Below are 23,209 nucleotides of genomic sequence, written 5' to 3'. Positions count from 1 at the left end.
AGGTGCCAAAGCTCACATAATCAACAGCTGTGACAGGTATCTGACCACAGAGGAGAAAGGAACTAGCAACGCATGCTCTATTAAATATATCAACATAATAACATTTTAAAAAAATGAATTGGCATCATTTCATGCATTTTATTTACATCTTTTATTTTCATTTGTACTAGCTTGAAAAAGACTCATTCAAAATCCCTCATGTATAAAACCTCCCTGATCTACATATTAAGACTCACAGGTCAAGATATTAAAAATAAATAAATAAATAAATAAATAAAGACTCAAAGGTCATAGATGGAAACAGAACTTCATTATTTCTCCAGAACAGAGAGTATCATAAAAATTATTATTTCTAATCTATGGCTTATTTCTTACAAACATCGAATATAATAGCTTTCCAACAAGTAAATTTTTATGTTTTTATGAAAGCAAATAAAATGCGTTTTATACAGGTCCTTTTCAAAACTGATTAGAAAACACAGCCCTTAACCCAGAAATTGTAAATTCTAAAGACGGATTGATTGATTTGAGAGAGAGAGAGAGACGCAAGGAGGAGGAGGGAGCAGAGGGAGAGGGAAAGAGAATCTCAAATAGACTCCACGCTGAGCATGGGGCCTGACTTGTGGCTGGATCTCATGCCCCTGATCGTGACCTGAGCCAAAAACAAGAGGTAGATGCCTAACTGACTATGTCACCCTGGTGACCCAGAAGTTGTGAATTCTAAATGTGGGTTTGCTAAGAAAACCGGAAATGGCCTTAAAAGGCTAAAGACATTTATAAAAGTGCATGGCATTTACGTGTGTGTGTGTGTGTGTGTGCGCGCATATGTACATAGAAATGCATTTTTTCCTGGCTTACATATTTGTAACAAAGGTATATACCACTTCCCTTAGCAAACAGAAGGCCAAAGACACGGTCTTTGCACCAACTTGATAAGCCGCAGCCCTATCGCAGGGGAGAGGGTTTGTCTGAGCCCGGGTGACTTAATTAGTGAAGAAAGCACTCTCCTGTCACAGACAACACTCTGAGTTCAGCCTTTGGTCCTAAATGAAATGAACTTGTTGGTTTCAGCTGAATGCTTCAGGGAAGGGCAGGGGGATCACCTAATTCATTATTTGTCATGACTGGCACCTCTGTGGTACACACACCAAATTTAGATTACTCAATTCTGTCTCCTTAATCAGAAAAGCAACAGGGCAGGAAGGGGCAGTGTGTGGTACAAGAGAAACCGTGGCTGGGCGAGGCAGGCAAACGGTGAGCTGCAACGACCACTCTGAGACATCAGATCAATGGTCCCCACATTATTTTATAGCAAGGAGGTGACCCAGTCTGGGCCAATGTGGCGTGCATTTTGAATTCCTCTCTTCACCACACAGAGCCTTAAGCCCACAAATGATGATGGGTTTGTTAGTCCATCTGCACTCATTCCTGAGAGTCCATGATAAGCAGAGAGTACAGATGGACTAACAAACCCATCTGTACTCTCTCACCATGGCGCTGGGGAGGGGAAGGATTAAGAGTTAAGGTCAGGGGCAAGCTGGAAAGTTCTCAGGCCTTGGACCTTTGTCTGTAATGGACTGGTGATAGTCATGACAGTCGGTGTTCGGGGCTGTGCCATGGGGAAAACAGTGGAGCAAACATGTTCAGGCTACAGAGTGTGCGACAGTCGCGGCGGGGAGAACAGACAGGAAACAGTGCTGGCGGTGTTTTGTTTGCTTTCAAGCACAGACCTAGGAGGATGGGGGGAAAAGGAAAAGGGAATCATGGCAAGGGGATTTTGGAAGCTGGAGGGCAGGTGGATACATGGTTAGTGATTTAGCAGACCCAAGAAAACCGACTCCTTCCCTGGCCATTATCCTAAGACAAGAACCTCGGAGGTTTACATGACAGAACCCCTAGGCGGTTCAGGGTTGGTAGTACCAGGCACCTCTGGAAGTGGGGATGACGAGAGAGATTCCAGAATGAGATGGACTGAAAGAGGGACAAAGAAGTCCGATGGCCCAAGTCCCCCTACAGCAGCAGCCGACCGACCCCACGCACCCAGCGGCCGGCTGGGGGTCATGTTGCTGGGGAGGCCACACCTGGCTCTGACCTGAAGATGCCAGGTGCAGCGCTGAGCAGGTGCACGTCTCCTCCCCACACACCCGAGCATCTGCATCCCTCCTGGGAATTCTCAGCAGGTAACTAAGCACCACCCGACAACCGAGGAGAGACTCTGACAGGAGAGAGACCCAGCCAAGTAGAAGAAAACCATATGGAAGAAACAGGGAAGATGCACGAAGAAAACCTGGATGAGAGAGACCATAAAGATGGAACGTTTTGAGGCCAGAATAAGAATTTTTAAAAATTTTTCTTCCCCCTTTACTTTGCTAAGAGATGAAAAACCCAATAGAATAATTGGGGAAAAGTAACTCCCAGAAAATAGAAAATAAAATAAATAAATAAAAATAAAAGAACATTTCAAAGGCCTAATATTCGAAGGCGCTGGCTGGGTGGCACAGTCAGTTAAGCATCCGTCTCGTGGTTTCCACTCAGGTCATAATTTCAGGGTCAAGAGATCGAGCCCTGTGTTCGGCTCAGCAGAAAGTCTACTTGGGATTCTCTCCCCCTCTGCTTCTGCCCCTCCCACTTGTGCTCTCTCACTCTCTCCAATAAATAAAATTGTTATAAATAAATAAATAAATGGCTTAATACCTGAATAGTAGCAATTTTAAAGAGAAAGCAAAACAGAAAAAAGACTTTCATGAATGAGGCAATTTTAGAAACTTTATCACAACTCAAGGGCTTGATTTCCTGGATGCGAAGGTCCTGTCAACCACCCCGTGGGATGGACGCAAATTCTCAAGAAATAGCGTCATGAAATTTCAGAAGAGTGGGGACAAGTTTCCAAAATAGGTCATATGTCAAGGATCAGGTATGAGAATGCTTAGGGATTCTCAGTAGCAATACAGGAACCCAGGAGTTCGAAAAACTGGGGGGAAAGTGCTTGCTAGCCCACATTTTTCTATGGAGACTATGATTCAAGCGGGAAGATAGGTGAACAGATATTTAGATAGCAAGTGTCTCAGTGAATTTCCTTTCCCCGCACCCTCGCTCAGTGAACTACTGGAGGATATGCACCTCCAAACCGAGGAAGTGAACCAAGGTGGGTAACATGGGACATAGGAAATGAGATGTCCGATATAGAAATAGGGTGTCCAATAGAGAAAGGCAAGGGGATAGTGAAAGATAACCCCAGGATACCTGTGCCAAGAACAGAGGGTGGTTCATTCAGACTAAAGCACACAGAGGCTCCGGAAGCTTCTGTGGAAAGATGTAACTATGGCTGCCTGGTGTTCCTCACTGATCGGCACATTAGTAATGAACCATGAGGTCGAAAGAAACTTGTCAGTGTGAGAAACCCAATCATTTAATTCACCAGCAATTGCCAAAGACTAGTATAGTATTTGGACATCATGGCATCCTTTTTTTTCCCTAGAAGGGATGAATGAAACATACGGATTCTCAGTTTAAAGTAGTTCAAGATCTGGAGTTTACAACTTTATTCTGCCACTTAACTACATGTGCAGCTTTGGGCACTTTTGGCAGGGCCAGGGAGCAGGGGAGGACTTAAGGGAGAATCTTAAGCAGGCTCCACACCAAGCCCAACGCAAGATTCGATCTCACAACCCTGAGATCATGACCTGAGCCGAAATCAAGAGCCGGACGCTTAACCAACTGAGCCACCCAGGTGCCCCATTTGGGCAAGTTTTTAACCTTTTTCAGCCGTTATCTCAGGGCTAACAGAAATTACCCAAAGTTATTATGAGGATTAAAGCCCAGGACTGGGCATGGCCTGACACAAGGCACTCCTGCATTAGTGGCAGCTCTCATAACTTGGAGCACTTCTCAATACACCTTGAAAGCTAAATGGAAACACACGGAACATTTTTGTACCCATCTGCTGATATCGAACAGGCTTCACTTGCCCAAAGTTTCCAGTTTCCCCACAGGGACTAATGAGAAATAATTAAATGAGGACCTACAGTGATAACGCAAAGCTTAAGGTTGAGTTTAGAAGTAGCGGGGAGGTACTTAGTGATGGTCAACCTAGTCCTGGAAAAGCCTTGCCTGGGGAGCTTCTAAAAACCATCATGGACCCATCCCTGAAATTTGGACTCCATTTGTCTGGGATAAGGCCCAGATACCAGGGTTTTTCGGGTCTACAAGTGACTCCAGTGTGTAGGAGGTTGCTTCTGATAGAGTTGAACTGCTACATAAAGAAAAAATTACTGGGAAATGCTAGAGACGTGTAGATGCAGAGTGGGGAGGGGGACTGAGCCACAAGGGAAAAGCAGGCTGGCTAGATGGGCTGCAGGACACGCAGAAAGAGGGAAAGTTAATACTGAAGCCCTTCAGTTTGCTGGAGTGTCAGCTCCCACGTGTCTCCAAAACCTCCAGCAGGTCTGCTGTCAAAGCGAAGAGGGTTTTGATGTAAGAATCAACTTGAAGAGCCACATCAGGAAAGAGCTGTGAGAGGAGAGTCCCATAGGAGCAGAACTCAGAACTGGGGTGTCTGTGGCTGGACACACGGCGGGTCCATGGGACACCAGATTGCAGCGACAATGACACAGTCAAGGGAAGAAAATCCTCACGTATGGAGTTTGCTGTTCGCTATGCTCAGATTCTTGGCATCATGTCGCCACAACCTTGACAATCTTATCCCCACCTAATTCCACAGCTTTCCCTCAGTATTTAAAACTCTCGATTCATTTGCACAATTAAAATTTAGGTTAACTGGGTCTAACCTCTTCCTTAAATTCTGAACTGCCTAGATGAATCCAATTAGAGCTCATTCATTCTTGCAAGTATTTTTTATTTTAAAGATACAGGCCAAATATACTATAAATGCCTCATTTCCATCTGTCATTTCACTTAATTGAAAAACAGGATATAATCTAATGTGTTGAAAAATAAAGAAGATTATAAAACATGACTAGAACCTACACCTAATGTGAAAAAATTGTTCCTTTTCATTACCATGTGTTTTTAGTAGTACCTACTAAATTTAGTAATATCTAATTTCACATATATACATCATGAAAAATAAAAAAAATTTTTAAAGATGCAAAACACATGAACCAATGTAAGACTGAGGCGTTCAGCTTTAGAAAAATTAAAGCCAGCAAATAGTTTTTAATGTGTGTCCATTTATTGATTGCTGGGAATACAGCCTACTGAGAATACATGACATGCATTTTGGGAGAGAAATTAACCAAATCTGAAATGAAGCCATTCAATAAGCCTGCTGGGAGTTAATAAGGTAGCAGATTAGATCTAAAGTCACAGTGTGGGAAGAGTCAAACGGCCACATACAGTTGTCATTAAGATTCCAGCTGCAAATTCTTTTGGAACTTACTTATTCTTAATTACTTAGAAACTACCAGGAAAGAGAGAAGATCACTCTGCCTCTTTAGCTTAAACTAATGCAAAGAACAACAACAACAACAAAAAGAATTTGCTCTTATTTCAAATTGTTTAACGCAAAATTCCCATTTTTTTTTAATTTCTCCACATCAATTTGTATGCTTTAGAATTATAAGCAGCTATAGGATTAGAAAAGATTAATAACCAATGCAAAACTGTCTTTGTTTGATTCCAGTATCTACCAATGAATTTCACTAATCTAGCAGATTTTTTACACCACATTGTCAATTTTCCCTCAAGATGTTTGTGATAACTTGCCTGTACAATAAAATGATATAAATTAAAGGATTCCAGTTACACTTAACAGGCGGAAAGATTAAGTTACTGGAATGTCTTAGATCATAATTAAAATCTGCTTAATGATATATGTGATAGAGACGATGCAAAAATTACAACCTATAATTGGATAAAATGCTGAACTGGACTTCTGACCATAGTGTTACATGCCACATAGTTCCCCCAAACTTTGTGATGGATGGATGGTGTTCCTTAAAATGCCAGCACTGATTTCACTTGATATTCACATGATTTGGATTGCTTTTCGTGGGAGAAAAAAAAAAAATGGCCATACACCAATGGAATAAAAAAGGGAAGATTCTGGCTTTTTGTTTTTGTTTTTTTTAAAGAGGCAGTCTGTTCCTTTCATAAACTGTATTCTTTCCTTAATGCTTCTGGAAGAACCAGTTATGGCTTGCAACGCTGCACAAACCGTGGGTACAAGCATACGTCTCGGATGTGATACCTATTCAGAATCCAGGTCAGGAATCGCTCTAAGCCCAAGCCATACCCTCCATGAGGACACGTGCCGTATTTTCTCTGTTTAAAAAAAGAAAAAGAAAAGAAGGACTGCATTGAGCAAGGCCAGCAGCTGGGTTGTTTTTCAAATTAAGTCAACGTATTAGACAAAGACAAAACTAGTCACATGCCACATTACAACCATGAAACTCGTTCCCACATCAAAGTACCACACGGAATTCTCTCCTTTTAAGAATTCCAATTGATACAGAACTATTAAAATGAAAACCATTTAAAGAATGTTAAAAACAAAGCACCAAACTGCTTACCTGGTCTGTGTACCAGTAATAGGGGGTGGGGTCAATTCCTTCCCTTTTATAACCTGCCAGTATTTCCTCACCATCCCAGATACGCATTGAGCCTCCCACAATCTCACCGACGTTGGGCATCAACACGTCAACCTTTAAAAACAAGTAAATAAAATGCAGTTACTACCAGGCTATAGTTTCAAAGAAAATCACAATTAAACTCATAGCTAAAGGAGTACTATGGTCATGTAATACTCAAATATTCAAAGCCTATAATTTAACAAGATATGTTAAGCCCAATCAGCGGACAAAAGCCACTTCTTTAAATACTGCCATGCTAGATGTATAATGAAATATTTGCCATGAGCTCTATCTTATTCCAGTGGCAGTCCCCACCCCCTTAGAAAGCAAAATTACTAATACTATTTGAATCATAGACTGACAGATTCTGTAAGGCGGGAATCCTCAGGACATCGCTGCATATAGAAGGACTTGATCTCTACAGGAAATCGACACAGCAAGATGGGCTCATTAATGGTGTCCGTCATCAGTCTCTCAGGAGCTTCTGGGATATCCTGAGGTTAAACAAGACTTCATTAACATTTACAACTCAAAAGGCAACAAGACAGAAGCAGCTCTCACCCATAGCAGCCCTTCATGTTATTAATGTAACGTAGCAGAGACTACACACCCATCCACAACCCAAACACAGTGGAAGCAACACTTTCTTTCAAAAACAATAAAGATATTTTAACAACTCGCACACAGTTATTAAACCAACTGCAAGAAGACCTGCTCCCCTTTACAGCAGATCTCAAGCGCCATCTTCTTGAGGAATGGAAACCCACCCAACAAACCCCCAAAAATAAAAAATTAAAAAAAAAAAAAAAAAAAAAAAACACTTGAAGCCATTAGCACTGAGACTAGATACTGCGTAGTTATTTTTTTCAGTGGCCAGTTTTACCAGCTCTGAAGCAAATGTGGTCCACTTAGTCCCGTGAGGTATAAGACAATCAGTGAATGCTCCTAAACATCATTGGTCTATGCACATCCTGTGTTATTAATAACACCAATCCTTAAACTTTCTTGTTATCTGGACTTCTTGCCTGTTAGAGTACATCTATATGGCTTCAATGGTGGTAAGACAGAGCCCTAAGACAAATAACCAGTGTGAAATTTCCAAGTGTAACTACACCTGGAACACTTAGCCAAGAAATGTCAAATAATGATGAACCAAGTTAATCTGCTCCTGTCTCAAAACATCCTTCAGTAACCCACATATAAACTCAAGGTAATACTGAAAACTCTCGTCCCAGTACAAACCGATTGAGAGAACTCGACAAGACTCATTGATTTGTTTGCTTTAAGAACCAAAATGGGGCTCGGCAATCTGCTGGCACAGCTGTCATGAGGCCCCAGGCCCCAGAGACCCATTGGAGATGAGTGGGATGGTTCTGGTCTCTCAGCTTTTATCTGCTCTATATACCACAGTAGGATTTAACTGGGGGGAAACAATCTTACTTCAGTTTCCAAAAAGTTGGAAGATTCACCTTCCATTCATCTACTGGATGTAGGACATGGAACATTCATCTACTCTGGTGACCCCATGTGCATGGGATGACATCAGAATACGATAAATGCTGACAAGCATCAAGGGCTTTCTGAACCATGGACCCTGCCAGGAATTTAGCTTTGAGTCCTCACAACTTTGCAAAGCAGCTGTGATCTCTGAGGAAAGAGGGTGGGGTCACTGGCCTTCCGACACACAGCAGTAAGGACACAGGTAGGAGCTAAGCCACCTGGGTGGGGGGGGGGGAGTTTTCCTCCAAAGATGGGGCTCTTTTCACTCCATCACACTACTTTGCTAAGTTTTAGGTAATAACACTTCTTAAATTTTTAATACAAAACTTTGTTACTCTATACCACCAATGAATTCATGAAATGGTAAGAATAATTTATATAGGCCAAGAGTCCTATTTGTTCTCTCTGTAAATTCCTTCTAAAAATTAAAGCTCTAAGCAGTAGCTGCTCCTCTTTTATCTGTAAAGTAGACTTGCAAATACTATGTGAGAAATGGTTAAATGCACTGAGAAGAGGGCTTCACAGTCTACACCTCTAGTATGTCCGCTCAGTGTATCTGGGACGCCAGACCACCTTCCCCAGCCAGGCCTTCTCTCTTGGGTTTTGCATTTTAACCAACAGCTATTTTCTTCTTTGACTCTTCTCCACATGGAGGGGCTTCAATACACTCCTTTGCGGGAGGCTTCCTTTTTGAAAGAGGCGGATACTTTCTCCAAACAAATAAAACGAATACACGCATATCAACATTTTGCATGAAATTTTAAAGCCTGAAATTTTGCATGAAATGTCTGAGGCATCGTGCCAGCCTAGAGAGCTACCCCTAGAGTAAAGTTAGGAGCATGGACTGACCACGGAAGAAGAGGAAAAAGGCAAAAGATGAGCTGCGAAGGCTACCACGGCACTAATATTTACTGACCGCCACAGAAGCGGACTAAAGCCGACTCTACATCTGTGGACTCAGTGAATCCTCAGACAGCCCCAAGGAGGGTCTGTTGTCGCCATTTTTTTGACAAGCGGCTGCCTCCTGCATTCCTGGTTCGTTCACCTCAGCAGCAATACACTTAGGCGACGCATACCTCTCCAAATTCATAGAAAGTTCCATCTTCTTTCTTTATGTTGTGTTCCTTCAGCCACACAATAGCATCTGAATAGTTCATCCGCTTAAAAGGCCGTTTGGGAGGCTTGAAGTTCTACAATAGCAAGAAAAAACAGAGTGTATATAAAGAAACCGGAACAGTAAAATTTCCATTTTAGGGAAAACTATCCGTTGTTAGTGTAAAATGTTATTTCAGACAAGAAAACAATGAGGACAGTCCTAAAAATGGAAAATATACGTGCCCTCCTCCTATGTAAAATATTATAAAATTATTGGCAATAACTAGTATCAAATTTTACTCTTAAAAATACAGGTACAGAAATGAGTGAAGGTGGTCAAAAGGTACAAACTTTGAGTTATAAAATAGTTCTGAGGATATAATGTGCAGCAAGGGGACTACAGCTAACAATACTCTATTTATAAATGTGAAATTTGCTAAGAGAGTAGATCTTAGAAGGCTGCAGCATAAAAAAGAACAAACTGTACCAATGTCTGGTAAGAGATATTATCTAAACTTATGATAATCATTTCATAATACATGCAACTATCAAATCATGATGCTGTACACCTGAAACTAACATAATGCTATCAATTTTACCTCAAAAAATAAAAAATAAGAATATGTGTATAGATATGCACTTAGAGCAAAGCCCGCCACGCCATTAAATCTATAAAAACCGAAGGTGAAGACATTATCTCCCCCCTTCCCCCACCAAATCATGACTTTGCATGTCCATAAACAGCACACCTACCGGGTTGAGGTCACGCACTATGCTCGCTGCAGGTGATTTCAAGACTCTATCTACCACGTCACAAACCAAGTCCTCCAATCGGTTTAGGAGCTCATCAAAGGTCAGGAAGGGACACTCTGCTTCCACGTGAGTATATCTAAAGAACAAGACACGAGCTGGCAGCCACTCTACTTTTCTGCGAAGTTTCTCTTAAGTAAGGATTTTAACATCGCAAAACTGCACAGAAATGTAAAATTCCAGCACCATTAACCAACTCCCCACTCAGCATATTAGCTTTATTTCAGTTTGTTTGTTTGTTTTTTTAAAGATTTTATGTATTTGTCAGACAGAGATAGCAAGAGAGGGAACACAAGCAGAGGGAGTGGGAGAGGGAGAAGCAGGCCTCCCACTGAGCCTGATGCGGGGCTTGATCCCTGGACCCTGGGATCATGACCTGAGCCGAAGGCAGACGCCCAACGACTGAGCCACCCAGGTGGCCCACAGGTTAGTTTTAGAGTCCCTACCTTTCCTCCCTTAAAAAGAGTGATTTCTTGTTTATTCTTAACATATAAAGGATCAAAGAAAAGTGAAAGAGAACATCGCTAGCTATGGCCCAGGAGGCAAAACTTCGTACATGGCTTCCATTAATTTGTGGAATTGCCTTCCACACACTCTTAAAATATCCAATTTTTTCACACTGCCTACATAAAGACTGCTACACTAAACGTATATTCTTTTTTTTTTTTTAAGATTTTATTTATTTATTTGACAGAGAGAAATCACAAGTAAGCAGAGAGGCAGGCAGAGAGAGAGGAGGAAGCAGGCTCCCTGCTAAGCAGAAAGCCCGATGTGGGGCTCGAACCCAGGACCTGGGATCATGACCTGAGCCAAAGGCAGCGGCTTAACCCACTGAGCCACCCAGGCGCCCCCTAAACGTATATTCTTAAAAGTAATTTTTTAAACAAAAATAAAAAGACAATTCCGTACTCAGCCAGGTGCCTTCGTGTTCTAGACTGTTCTGCCCTGTATGACTGTGCGATACAAAACACATCTCCCAGAGCTGGAATGCAGGTCTCCAGGTACAACTGAGAGGACTGAGTCAAAAATGCCTCTTCCCCAAAATAGTCAAGCTTGAAGAGCGTGGCACCTCCTTCCACTTGGGTTTGCACTAACGTTGGAGGAGTAACCTGTTCAAATGAAAAGGGGGAGTAAGTAGAGGCCGATTGTGAGTGCCACTATTCAAGTTTTAAAACGGCCAAAGGTATTGTTTGTTTGCAAAAGATGATGAACACACACTTACTTCATAGTACCCCCTATCAAAGAAGTGATCTCGAAAGCACCGGGTGACCACGGAACGTGCTTTCAGGATCTTGGACATGTTTTCTCCCCGGATCATCATGTGTCGGTTGTTGAGCTGGACGTCCACGTCAGACTCCTCGTTAATCAAGTTATCAGCTCCTCCAGCAGGGGCCAGCCCAATCAGTTCCCAGAAGTCACAGCTCAGCTCATGGCCACCGGGGGCCTCCATTTTAGAAAGGGGGGGGCAGGGAAAAACGAGAGAGAAGGAAACAAAAAACTAACATTATTGGAGATTTTAATTTACGTCAAAATTGTTGGAAAGATATTTTTAGACATCATTATTATCAGCCTGCCCTTCTAGACAAAGACCTAATAATCTGATTTTATTTTGATATTTAATATTCCTTTCAGAGTAAATCCACACATGATTTTTAAACAGAAAAGCAAAAACTAGAAAATAAATGATAATCTTGCAACTTGGAGTAACTACTAACCGCTGTTATCATTTGATGTATCTTCCTAACCCTTCCCCGTTAAGTTAAAATATCATTTTATCGACACTGAAACACTCCTTAAATGCAAAGGTTTTACTGAAAGCTGTTTCTCTTTGGAATGGATATACGATAGAAATTTAAATTCTCCCTAGTAATCCCATTAAAAGCAATTTATTTTAGAAGCCACACATCACGGAATATACAATTATCTTCATGCCAAACCCTGGAGAGCAAGTAACATGTCATAACAACTCTGTTCTGCAAATCACATTACTTCAGTGAACTTGAATCAGATATTCATGCTTAATGTAGGTTCTTTTACATGAACTCTGGGAGACCCTCTGATATCGATATTTCTAGTCTATTAAGGAGTACTCTAGGGGCTCCCTCTGGTGGTTAATAGGTCACATTTGTTTGTTTTCTTTCCCAGCCAACAAATAAAACCACAGTAATTATTTGAAAAGTAATTACCAACAAGTTACCGTTACGTGCCTGTTGGCTGGAGAAGAAACAACTCTCTGAATATCAGAATTATATTTAACTTTCTCTAAAAGAAACTTTCAAATTCTATTCAGGAAGTTTCAGATTTAGATTACTGCTCTTTCCTGAAGTTTTTGGGTAGTTTTTTTTTTAAGATTTTATTTATTTATTTCACAGAGATCACAAGTAGGCAGAGAGAGAGGAGGAAGCAGGCTCCCCGCTGAGCAGAGAGCCCGATGTGGGGCTCAATCCCAGGACCCTGGGACCATGACCTGAGCCAAAGGCAAAGGCTTTAACTCACTGAGCCACCCAGGCGCCCCATGGGTAGATTATTTTTATTTCCAACTGGCTGAAAAGTTATTCATGCATCCACAGCAAAGTGACTGTACTACAGCCAATGAGGGTTATTTATGAATTCTATAAAGTTGGAAATCCCTTATGTTATATCATATGAGTTGTACGGTAGACATATTTCCCTGGAAGAGGAAAAGGCATCCTAAATTTATCAAGTATATCGCATCTGTGTATTTATTCGCCAAATCCCTAAAGTACAAATAAGAACACTGGAGAACAAAGACACACTTACTCACCCACTGAGGAAATCAACCTACTCACCTGCTTGCCCTTTGGGGTCAGATTTAGCATTCCATACACTGCAACACTACTCTCCGTGGCCAAGATGACCCCATTGTAACACTGACACTATAAAAAAGATAAAAGTCGGTATTTACTACCCACATTTACATTAAGATGTATGTTCTGATGTACAGAAAGCTAAGCAGATTACTCAAATAAGTTACCTGTCTAAAACTAGTAAAAGAAGATGGCCATCGATTTTTTTTTAGTATTAACCAAGAATAGCTATTTTTGTGGGAGAAATATGTATGTAAACAGATATTTTACATATATACATATGCATAAATGACAGTAGCGCACATCCCTTAAAAACATCTGAACAGCTCATTTTATTTTCTTTAAAATTCAGACTGCTGGGATAATAAACCATCCACCTGGGCTATGATCAACACTTGCTAAAACCGCTAGGACAGAAGTGACAGGTAGCTTTACGAGGGAGGGATCAGGCTACCAACACTTCAACCCACTATCATAAAATCATAAAAAAGGCAAGAGGACATTATGTGTCTTTGATGTGAGACAATGAGAAGCGCACAGCCTTGCCCATGAAGTAGTTGTGCCAAAAAAGATATCAAACTAAGTCAAACAAAATGAAAAATCCCCCAAACCTGAATTTGATAAGCTTGTAAGAACTACAGAGGAGAGGAACATGTTAAATGACCCCTGAGGAGGCAACCAACCAGACTCGGAGTGGAGGAGAGCCACTGGACAACGAAACAGGTTGTTTTAAACAAATGTGGTAGAAAAGACAATAGAAAGGACGAATGGTTACAGATTGAAAGAGTTTCAGAGCCACATCAGCTCAGTGCAGTACAGAGATCTCGTCTGAGTTCTCATTCAAACCAAACAACTGTAGAAAGACATAATGAATCAACTGGGAGAATCTGACTGATGTTTAGGAGTTGCCTGTTTGGGGAGGGTGTAATTAATATTAGCGTGGTTATAGCACAAATACTTTTTCTTGGAGATGCGTATGCAAGTGTATTTACATAAAATGATACGATGTCTAGGGGGGTCAGAGGGGTGAGCAGTAAACCAGAATTGGCCATTTATTAGTCATTACTTGTTAGGGACTTAGTGTTTTTGTCCCTCCAAAATTCCTATGTTGAAATTCTAGGCCCCTGTGTGCCGGTATGAGGAAGTGGGCCCTTGGACAGGTGAATAGGGTGAGATGAGGGTTTGCTCCCCCTTCTGCTCTCCACCACGCTAGGATGCGCCAGGAAGCTGGCAGTGTGCGGCCTGGAAGAGGGCCCTCCCCAGAACATGACCATGTTGACACGCTGAGCTCGACATCCAGCCTGCAGGACTGTGAGACTAATTCCTTCGTTTATATGCCACCCAGTCTATGACTAAAACCTTACTAAAGCCAGGTAATGAGCACATGAAGTTTCTTTATACAGGTGACTTCGAACAATTTGGGGATTAGGGGTGCTGACCCCCTGAGCAGTCTAAAATCCACATACAACTTGATTCTCCCACAATTTAACTAATGGCCTATTGTTGACCAGAAGCCTTACTGACAACATAAAGTCAACATACATATATTTTATGTGTCAGGTGTATCATACTGCATTCTTATAATAAGTTTGAGAAAAGAAAGTCATAAAGAAGAGAAAATTCACTCATAGTGTAAAAAAAAAAAAAAACAAAAAAATCCAGGCCCCAGCAGACCCATGCAGTTCAAACCCATGTTGCTCAATGTGTGCCAGAAATTTTCTCTAACAGTTTAAAAAATATATACAGATCCTAAAATTCCCAAAACTAACAATAAAGGAACTTACTGAAAAACAAAAACAAAAACAAAACCAGATTTTCAGTGAGAAATAAGAAAAAATATTTACCAGATCATCTGACAAGACACACTGAAGATAGCCTGTGCCGTCCCGCAACACCAGAAACATTAAATTCTTTCCTAAAATGAGAAAGAAAAATGAGTCCTGACCGCTCTCAAGGCACTTAAAAGTACTTTCTCATAATTTAATCTTATAATAGGTAACTCCACGGTTAAACTGTTATGAGTTCAGACCTCCCGTGTGGCCCCCTTTCTCTCAAGTGGCCGCTGGAGACGTCACTACTCAGTGTCTGCACAGCGTTCCACCTTCTTCCCGTATCCACATCCTATGTGAGCCTCATGACCCACGTGATCATGGGAAAGCAAGACTGTCAGACTTGACACGAGGGATTGTGTCTCCCTCACCACTGAATCCCCTGCAAGGCCTAGCATAGGGCCGTGCACTCAACGGGAGGCAGATAAATATTGCTGCCCAGGGACGCCTGGGCGGCTCAGTCAGTTAAGCAGCTGCCTTCAGCTCAGGTCACGATCCCAGGGTCCTGGGATTGAGCCCCGCATCAGGCTCCTTGCTTGGCAGGATGCCTACTTCTCCCTCTGCCTCTGCCTGCTGTTCCCGCTGCTTGTGTGCACATGCTCTCTCTGTTAAGTAAATAAATAAAATCTTAAAAAAAAAAAAAAAAAAAAAAATATATATATATATATATATATATATATATATACACATATTGCTGCTGCCCAGAATCCCTTTTCATTTATGCCCCATCTCTTTTTATGAAGCATGTGTAACTACTTATAATAAAATACATGTAATAAAATAATAGAGCAAGCAAAAAGTCAGGACTGAGAAAAGTAGAATGCAAATACACTAATTATAAAAGCCAACACTACTGCCAGGAATGAATTTCAGAGTTGGCTCTGCCCTTCCTGTAACACATCCCTTTCATTAAATAATTAAATTCAGCTACACAAATATTTACTGGATATTCCTGATCTCTGTGATTACTTCCAGTTAAATAGCACTTAAATAATTTTTAAACTTGTAATAACAAATTTAGGATGTAATTCACTATCTTCTTTTATAAACTAGCACCCCAAACTAGAAATATCCCCCACCTAAGCAAATGTTTTTATGTTCCTCTTCATCTAGACCAGGGATGTTTAAAATTAAAGAGAAACGAAAGAAAAGCTCCACCATTTACCTTGCCTACGCAGCCTGTGGACCCAGCCAAACACCTTTACTCTTTGGCCTTTGTATCCTCCTAGGGCATGAATCTTCACCTGCGAAATTGAAGTCAATAATGTTCGACCGATCATGTTATTTATTACGTATCAGCTTCTCCACTGATGCTAGATGGACGGCAGTAAAGTGTTACAAATTCACAAATGATGCAAAATGACAGTCATTCTACAATAAACGTTCACCATATTGGAGTGGTTAAAAAAAAAAAAATCCACATCTTTCTCTTAGTGCAAAACTGACACTGAGAACCATCTGGAATTTCAGATACCGCTATATAAAATCAGTGAATAAATGAATTCATAAGAGCAACAAGTCTGCGTGAAGCCCCTCCTGCCCTCACAGTTCCTCCCGACACACAAGGCAGAAGCTAGCCAAGGCAAGCTATTGGTTTGGAGGAGGAAGGACAGAGGAGTACAGGAAGGGGAGGGTGAAAGTAGCCAAGACACCTTCATCACTAAGGACATAGGAAAAAGACAACCACCCATGAGCAGTAAGAACTATCTGAAATCTAAGCATGGCCACTCACAGCCCAACATCTGTTCTAAGAAAAAATGCAGAGGAATCCAAGTCACAAGATCACAGAACATTTTATCTATTTAAAAATCCATGAAAATCATGGATTTTGACCTCCTCATTTTACAGTGAGGAAATGGACACGTAGGGAGGGTGACACTTAGCTGGCTTTTAGGTGGGACAGGAATCGTTCAACACGTAATTACTAAACTTTATGATAAAGTGAAGCCCCAAAGGACCAGGTTCATAACTTTAAAATGTTATTTTCTCTCTATCCCTTCTAAAAGGAAAGGAAGGGCGAACAGTGTCAAGGAGCACACCAGCCGGCCCGGCGCTCGGACACAGAACCGACAGTCTGACAGGGTGTGACGGCGATATTTGGGACGGTATGTGTCACACTCACACATTTTGGCTCGGGAAGATTTGGATCGTTTTTAATGGTAATCTTCTTTGCTTCTTCCAGGTTCTTTTCTCTCCGCAAATTGTCTTCTGCCTAATTTTTAACAATAAAGCAGTCTGTTAACACAAGGTTTCCAGTATTCTAACTTAAAAAACATTCACAGCGGCAAAATCATTGCTCACCTCTTTCTTTTCCCGGGATTCACTCTTCATTTGTTCCCTATGCCACATTTTTTTAATGTTTTTCATCTGTGATTTAGAAATAACATCCCACCTCTGGAGAGAAAAAGAGATATTTATTTTTTCCAGAATCTCTATGTTATGATGAAAATTTAATTTACAAAATATAATTCGGTAGAGTTTTTGGCTCATCCTACCTCATTTTCTTTTTGTGAATCTATGTAAATGGTCGGAAACGGTTCTTTTCCTACTGTCATCAGAGCCTTGAGTGGGAAGGGAGAAAAAGAAAATTTAATATTGTACCATATCTGACATCAAAATAACATCCTAATTATGAGGTAATTTCAACCATCTAGAACACCATCAAGAGCCAAGAAGAGGGATGCCTGGGTGGCTCAGTCGGTTAAGGGTCTGCCTTCAGCTCAGGTCATGATTCCTGGGTCCTTGCTCAGCAGGGAGCCTGCTTCTCTATCTTCCTGCCACTCCCTCTGCTTGTGCTCTGTTTCTCTCTCTCTCTATCTCTGACAAATAAATAAATAAAACCTTAAAAAAAAAAAAGAGCCAAGAAAAAAACATAAACCCCAACGGCCAAAAGACTGGGCCAAAACCCCAAACACTGAAAGAATGACTGGTAGGACATACTAAGAAAACTTTGCTTAAAGCAGAAGCCATCCAGTCCTTTCACAAACAATTCTAGCACATGCAGCTGCACAATACAGTTGATCCCTGAACACGGTTTTTTTTTTTTTTTTTTAAAGATTTTATTTATTTATTTGACAGACAGATCACAAGTAGGCAGAGAGGCAGGCAGAGAGAAAGGAAGGGAAGCAGGCTCCCTGCTGAGCAGAGAGCCCGATGTGGGGCTCGATCCCAGGACCCTGAGATCATGACCTGAGCCGAAGGCAGCGGCTTTAACCCACTGAGCCACCCAGGCGCCCCCCTGAACACGGTTTTAAACTGCGTGGATCCACTTACAGGCAGATTTTTTCCCACAGATACATTACAGTGCTGTAAATACATTTTATTCTCCTTATGATTTTTAGCATGTGCTGTTTTCTAGTTTACTTCTTTGTAAAAATACAGTACAGAATACACATAACATTTAGAATATGTGTTGACTGTTTCTGCTATTGGTTTATGTTACTGGTATGTTACGGGCTTCTGGTCAACTGTAGGCTATCGGTATTTCAGTTTTAAGGAAGCTGAAAGCTGTATGCAGACTTTTGACTCTGCAGGGGTCAGTGCCCCTAACCCCGCGTTGTCCAACGGTTGAGTGTATACAGTTTCCCGGTACAAGTAGACTAGAAGCAGCGGATTTCCAGCGGCTGCAGGGACCGGCAGGAAGTATACTAACACCAGAGGAGAGACAACTGAGAGTAAAAATCAACTGCAGATCACACCTAAATGGCTCTTCTTCATTAAGAAATCAGGGAAGTTGTTTCTGAAACTCTTTCAGAAACAAAAGTAACGGTTAAGAACATAAAAGGCTAAGCTTTATTTAATTTGAAAAATTCCTATATGTAGAATACCTCTTTTCATAAATATGAGGACATGTCAGGGGTTGCTGTGCCATCTATATTTTATAGTTTGTATTACTTGATTAAGTCAGCCAAGAAATGTAATAAATTAATCTCTCTGGTTCTATGATCTGAATGAAGCTTGTGGAAACAAAAGGTCTAGTTCCAGGGACGCCTGGGTGGCTCAGTTGGTTAAGCAGCTGCCTTCGGCTCAGGTCATGATCCCAGCGTCCTCGGATCGAGTCCCGCATTGGGCTCCTTGCTCAGCGGGGAGCCTGCTTCTCCCTCTGCCTCTGCCTGCCATTCTGTCTGCCTGTGCTCGCTCTCTCCCTCTCTCTCTGACAAGTAAATAAAATCTTAAAAAAAAAAAGGTCTAGTTCCAGACCTGGAAAATACTTTTCATCTTCTTTTAACACTAACCCCAACTCAATGATCACCACAGAGGAGGGAACCTGGATCTCTTAAAAACATCTAAGAAAAAAAAACAAAAACAAAAACAAAAAACATCTAAGAGAGGGGTGCCTGGGTGGCTCAGTGGGTTAAGCCTCTGCCTTCCACTCAGGTCATGATCCCTGGGTCCTGGGATAGAGCCTCACATCGGGCTCTCTGCTCAGCAGGGAGCCTGCTTCCCCTCTACCTCTCTGCCTACTTGTGATCTCTGTCTGTCAAATAAATAAGTAAAATCTTAAAAAAAAAAAAAAAAACATATAAGAGAGTTCTTTTAATAACTACACTTGAGAGGTGCCTGGGTGGCTCAGTTGGCTAAACGACTGACCGCCTTGGGCTCAGGTCATGATCCTGGATTGAGTCCCCATATGCTTCTCCCTATGACCCCCTCCCCCCCCACTCTCTCTCACTCATTCTCTCTCTCTCAAATAAATAAATACAATCTATTTTTAAAAAATTACATTTGGTAGAGATGTTTGTAAATCACTAAGAATTTGCTACCTGAAACTCTCTATTGATCCCTCCTTTTTTTAATCACCGAAATTAAGATTTAGAAGCCAAACTGTAATTCCCCAAATGAGAACAGCACACTTTGCTAATAGTGACGTTTTGCAAACTTCTCCTAAATGTTTGGGGAGCCACAGGAATCACCTCAACAACTGGAAATGAGAGAAAGATTTCCTTCCAAAAATTGAAAAGCAAGACTCAGCTTCCCCAAGTCTCACTAAGTTCATGCCCAGATTTCTTCTTTTTTTAAAAAGATTTTATTTACTTATTTGACGGAGATTGAGAGAGAGAGAGAGAGAGAGAGCAAGCACAAGCTGGGAAGTGGCAGGCAGAGGGAGAGGGAGAAGCAGGCTCCCCACTGGGCAGAGAGCCTGAAACACAGGGGAGGGGACGGGACTGGATCCCAGGACGCTGGGATCATGACCTGAGCTGAAGGCAGACACTTAACCAAGTGAGCCAGCCAGGTGCTCCTACCCAGATTTCTTCTAAATGGACTCCTAAGAGGCCTCTTGGTGAATTTACCACTAGAATCCAGATGTGATCCTGAGCCTTGAGACTCAAAGACTTAACTGATATCCGTACACTAAGAACAGACTCATCTCTCGGAGCAGACACTCAGTAACTCATGAGTCTGGAATGCTAATTTACTAATATACTATTACTTCTCAGGATCTAAAATCCTCAAGTGAATTTAGCATATTCTCTCAGCAGGATACGGAAAAAAAGAAGACACATGTTAAAAATGTTCAAATACAAGTTTAGACTTATTCACCCAACTCTCACAGCTACACAGCTGTATACATTCCTCATTTTCTCCTTTCTGAAAATTCTCTCCAAAATCTAGTGCCTGAGATACAGTTATTGACAAGTCAGATATTAACAGACACTAGTCATTAATAAATGTAGTCATTTTCTGAATGAGAAGAAATACTACCTTTAAGCCCGTTTTAAAAGGTTTCTCCTTGGTTCCATCACCTGTAGCATCATTTCCCTCTCGATCTGAGACATAGAGCTCTGCTGTTTTACAAAAGGAGAATGAGTTATTCATTTGGGCCAGTAATTATTAGTCATTTCATACTGTAACGACTTCATGCATTCTTTATCTTTGTGAACAGAACAAGCATCTGATTAGTAAAAATTACCACGGCCCAAAAGAAATTATACCAAGATTCTTTCCCACGCCTCTATACCAGTGACCTCTATCCCATAAAAACATACTAGCTACAAATCTGGCTTTTCAAAATGAACTTTGATGATTTTAATTTGTGATACTGCTTCTAGCTCCTTGAGGAAGGCTTTGAAGTTGGCCAGACCAGACTGGAATGTTGGATGTTGTACCTTAAAAGCCAGGATGACTCCGGGGAATTTCACTTAACCCATCTGAGCTTATTTGTCTAGGAAATGAGGGGGAAAATACAATACCCATCTTGAAGGGCTGTACTGAGGCCGTAATGAAGTAACACGTAGCAATCAGCTATCCCAGTGAGAGTGCACCGATGTCAAATAAATACCGCTTCCTTCTGATCTTTAAAGGAAACGAAGCTCTGAGCTTAACGAATTGCACAAGACCTTACAACTAATGAAGTGTGAACACCAGCATCAATCCTGGTCCCTTTTTTCCTTTTTCTATTGCACCACACGGTCTCCCCGGACATCTCAATATAAACGAGGCTGTGTGAAAGCGAATTAGAATTCAAGAGTCCCTTCCGGACGATCACTTCGAAGAGCTTACATATTTGGGGGTACTCTGACGTCTTATATTGCCTCGCGGTGACTAAGTCTCAGCTGAATCACCAGACTGTTTGCAGGGGGGCAGGGCGAGAAGTGGCCGCCATCCCAGTCGCCGGACAGGGTAGGGGTGCCCGAGGGGGCCTCGAGGGGGGACCGGCCCCGCCCAGCGAGTCGCGGTCCAGCAGGGGTCCAGGCTCCTCCCTCCCCCACCCAATCCCCCCCGCCCCCCGGCTCCAATCTTTCCGGTACAAATATCAGTGGACCGCCCACTCGAAGCGAGGCCATCTGCCGCAACTCGGTTCCTGGCCCATGTAGGGTTCCCGCTCCACTTACACAGCCTGGGATCCCCGGGCTTCACTCACCTAGTACCATCCCGGCGGTCGGCCCGGTCACCTCCAAGGACATCGTCTCCAACACTCTGCCGCCTTGTCACCCCAACGTGCACCGGCGGCTTCCTCGACTAGGACGTTGCATCAGAACGTCATGCATAGGTCGCCCCAGTGAGTCACCCGAGCGTCGCGGCGCCATTGGTTACAGGAGGATAGGATAAGTGGGCGGGTGTCGCTACTGCAGCCATCTTTGAGCCGGGCAGAGGCAACTTCCGGGTCCGCCGCTCCGCCCCGGCGCGCTCGGGCTTTCCCGGTCCCGGCTACCCCGGACTCCCTGGCCGCCTAGAACCACTAGGGGCAGCAGTCTTCTCTGCCTTCGGTCCCCACCTTCCTACTTTCTCTACTGAATTGTCCAGTTTCTCCCCCAGCTGTAGGTGCGCTGGGGCCCTTTTGGAAACTAGACCAATTTCGTTTCTTAGCCCCAAATGTTGGAATGCTTGTGGAATTAATGTCATCATCAAGTGTATTGAGCACCGGCCACGAGGAGGGGTGGGAGAGGGTGTTGGTGTGAGAGTAGTCCTATCTCACGTGCATTGCCTGTTGTGAAATATCAAGGCCATTTAATTTTGCAACCTAAGTGGATGACCATGTAGTACTTCTGTATTTATGATTCGGATTATTGATACTTTTATTTAAAGTTATAAGGATCGCTATTAGGGAGGCTGTAATAATGTTGTGAGAAAAACTAGGGCTTCAAACCCGCTTGGAATTCTGGTTCAGCCTTTTACTAACTGTGCTTTGGGAAGAAGTTCCCAACCTAAGCTAATTTCCCTGTTTGTGAAGGATGATGTAAATTCACTGCCCAGCCATAATAGATGCTAAATAAAGGGTAGCTAAAATTATCATTCTTTGTTGAGTGAAATACCAGAGTTTGTCTTTGAGTGGAAGGAAAACTTATTTGCATTACGAGAGAAACTAAAAATAATTCCAAACATAAGTTCAGACTCTGGAGAATATGAAACAAATACTTTTCTTCAAGAGTATGTCATCCAGTTTCATGGACTTCCCCCTTTCCCTCTTCGCTAACTTTTTGTGTTTGCCCACACATATAATCATTATCTGTTGCTGCAAAGCAAACCCCAAAGCAAATTAGAGCTTTGGAGCTTAAGACAATGAACATTCATTACTTCACAGTTTCTGAAAGTGAGGAAACCCCGGGTGGCTTCATTGGGGATTGGGTCTCCAGGTCTCCTGAATCAAGCTGGCCGGGGTCGCAGTCTTCTGATGCTTGGCTAGGTGAGGATCCGCGCTACCAGGCTCACTCATGGAGCTGCTGGCAGAAGGCCTAGGTTCTTTGCGGGATGGGCTCCCCATAGTGCTTCTAATGACGGGACAGCTGACATTTCCAAAAGCAAGTGATGAGAGAGAGAGAAAGCTGTATTAGTTACCTATTGCTGTATAATAAATTACCCCCAAACTTCAAACAACATTTGGCTTCTCGCATTGTCTGTGGACCAGGAATTTGGGTCTCTCAAAAGGCGACAATCCAGGTGCAGGCATCATATTTTAAGACTCTGAAGTCTCACCTGGGATGTATCCTCTATCACGCTCACTCAGCTGAGTGCCTGGCTCAATTCTTTGCCACGGGGGCCTCGCCATCAGGCAGCAGGCTTCATCAGAGCAGGCAAACAAGACGGAAGCCACAGTCATTTGTAACCTATCCTTAGA

The 23,209-nt window shown here is 42.3% G+C and overlaps 1 protein-coding gene across 2 annotated transcripts; it reads right to left on the bottom strand.

Annotated features, from left to right (window-relative positions):
• Nucleotides 1–5,169: 5,169 nt before the first annotated feature.
• Nucleotides 5,170–21,668, bottom strand: NARS1 (asparaginyl-tRNA synthetase 1). 2 transcript variants are annotated; one of them, XM_047697749.1, is made up of 15 exons: nt 21,515–21,668; nt 20,356–20,438; nt 17,148–17,213; nt 16,954–17,046; nt 16,775–16,864; nt 15,818–15,896; nt 14,668–14,738; nt 12,806–12,892; nt 11,218–11,439; nt 10,905–11,104; nt 9,939–10,074; nt 9,167–9,280; nt 6,953–7,084; nt 6,531–6,662; nt 5,170–6,282 (listed from the first exon to the last, which is right to left on the bottom strand). In XM_047697749.1, exons 1-15 carry the CDS (start codon nt 21,555–21,557, stop codon nt 6,151–6,153), a joined length of 1,680 nt encoding a protein of 559 aa, XP_047553705.1. In that variant the 5' UTR covers nt 21,558–21,668; the 3' UTR covers nt 5,170–6,150. The 2 variants fall into 2 exon arrangements, with proteins under 2 accessions (XP_047553705.1, XP_047553706.1); XM_047697750.1 differs by having other exon boundaries at nt 20,356–20,435; nt 21,515–21,628.
• Between the last annotated feature and the right edge of the window lie 1,541 nt (nt 21,669–23,209).

Source organism: Lutra lutra, chromosome 12, assembly GCF_902655055.1.
Source record: "Lutra lutra chromosome 12, mLutLut1.2, whole genome shotgun sequence".
NCBI lineage: Eukaryota > Metazoa > Chordata > Mammalia > Carnivora > Mustelidae > Lutra > Lutra lutra.
This window is presented reverse-complemented; position numbering and strand designations above follow the sequence as displayed.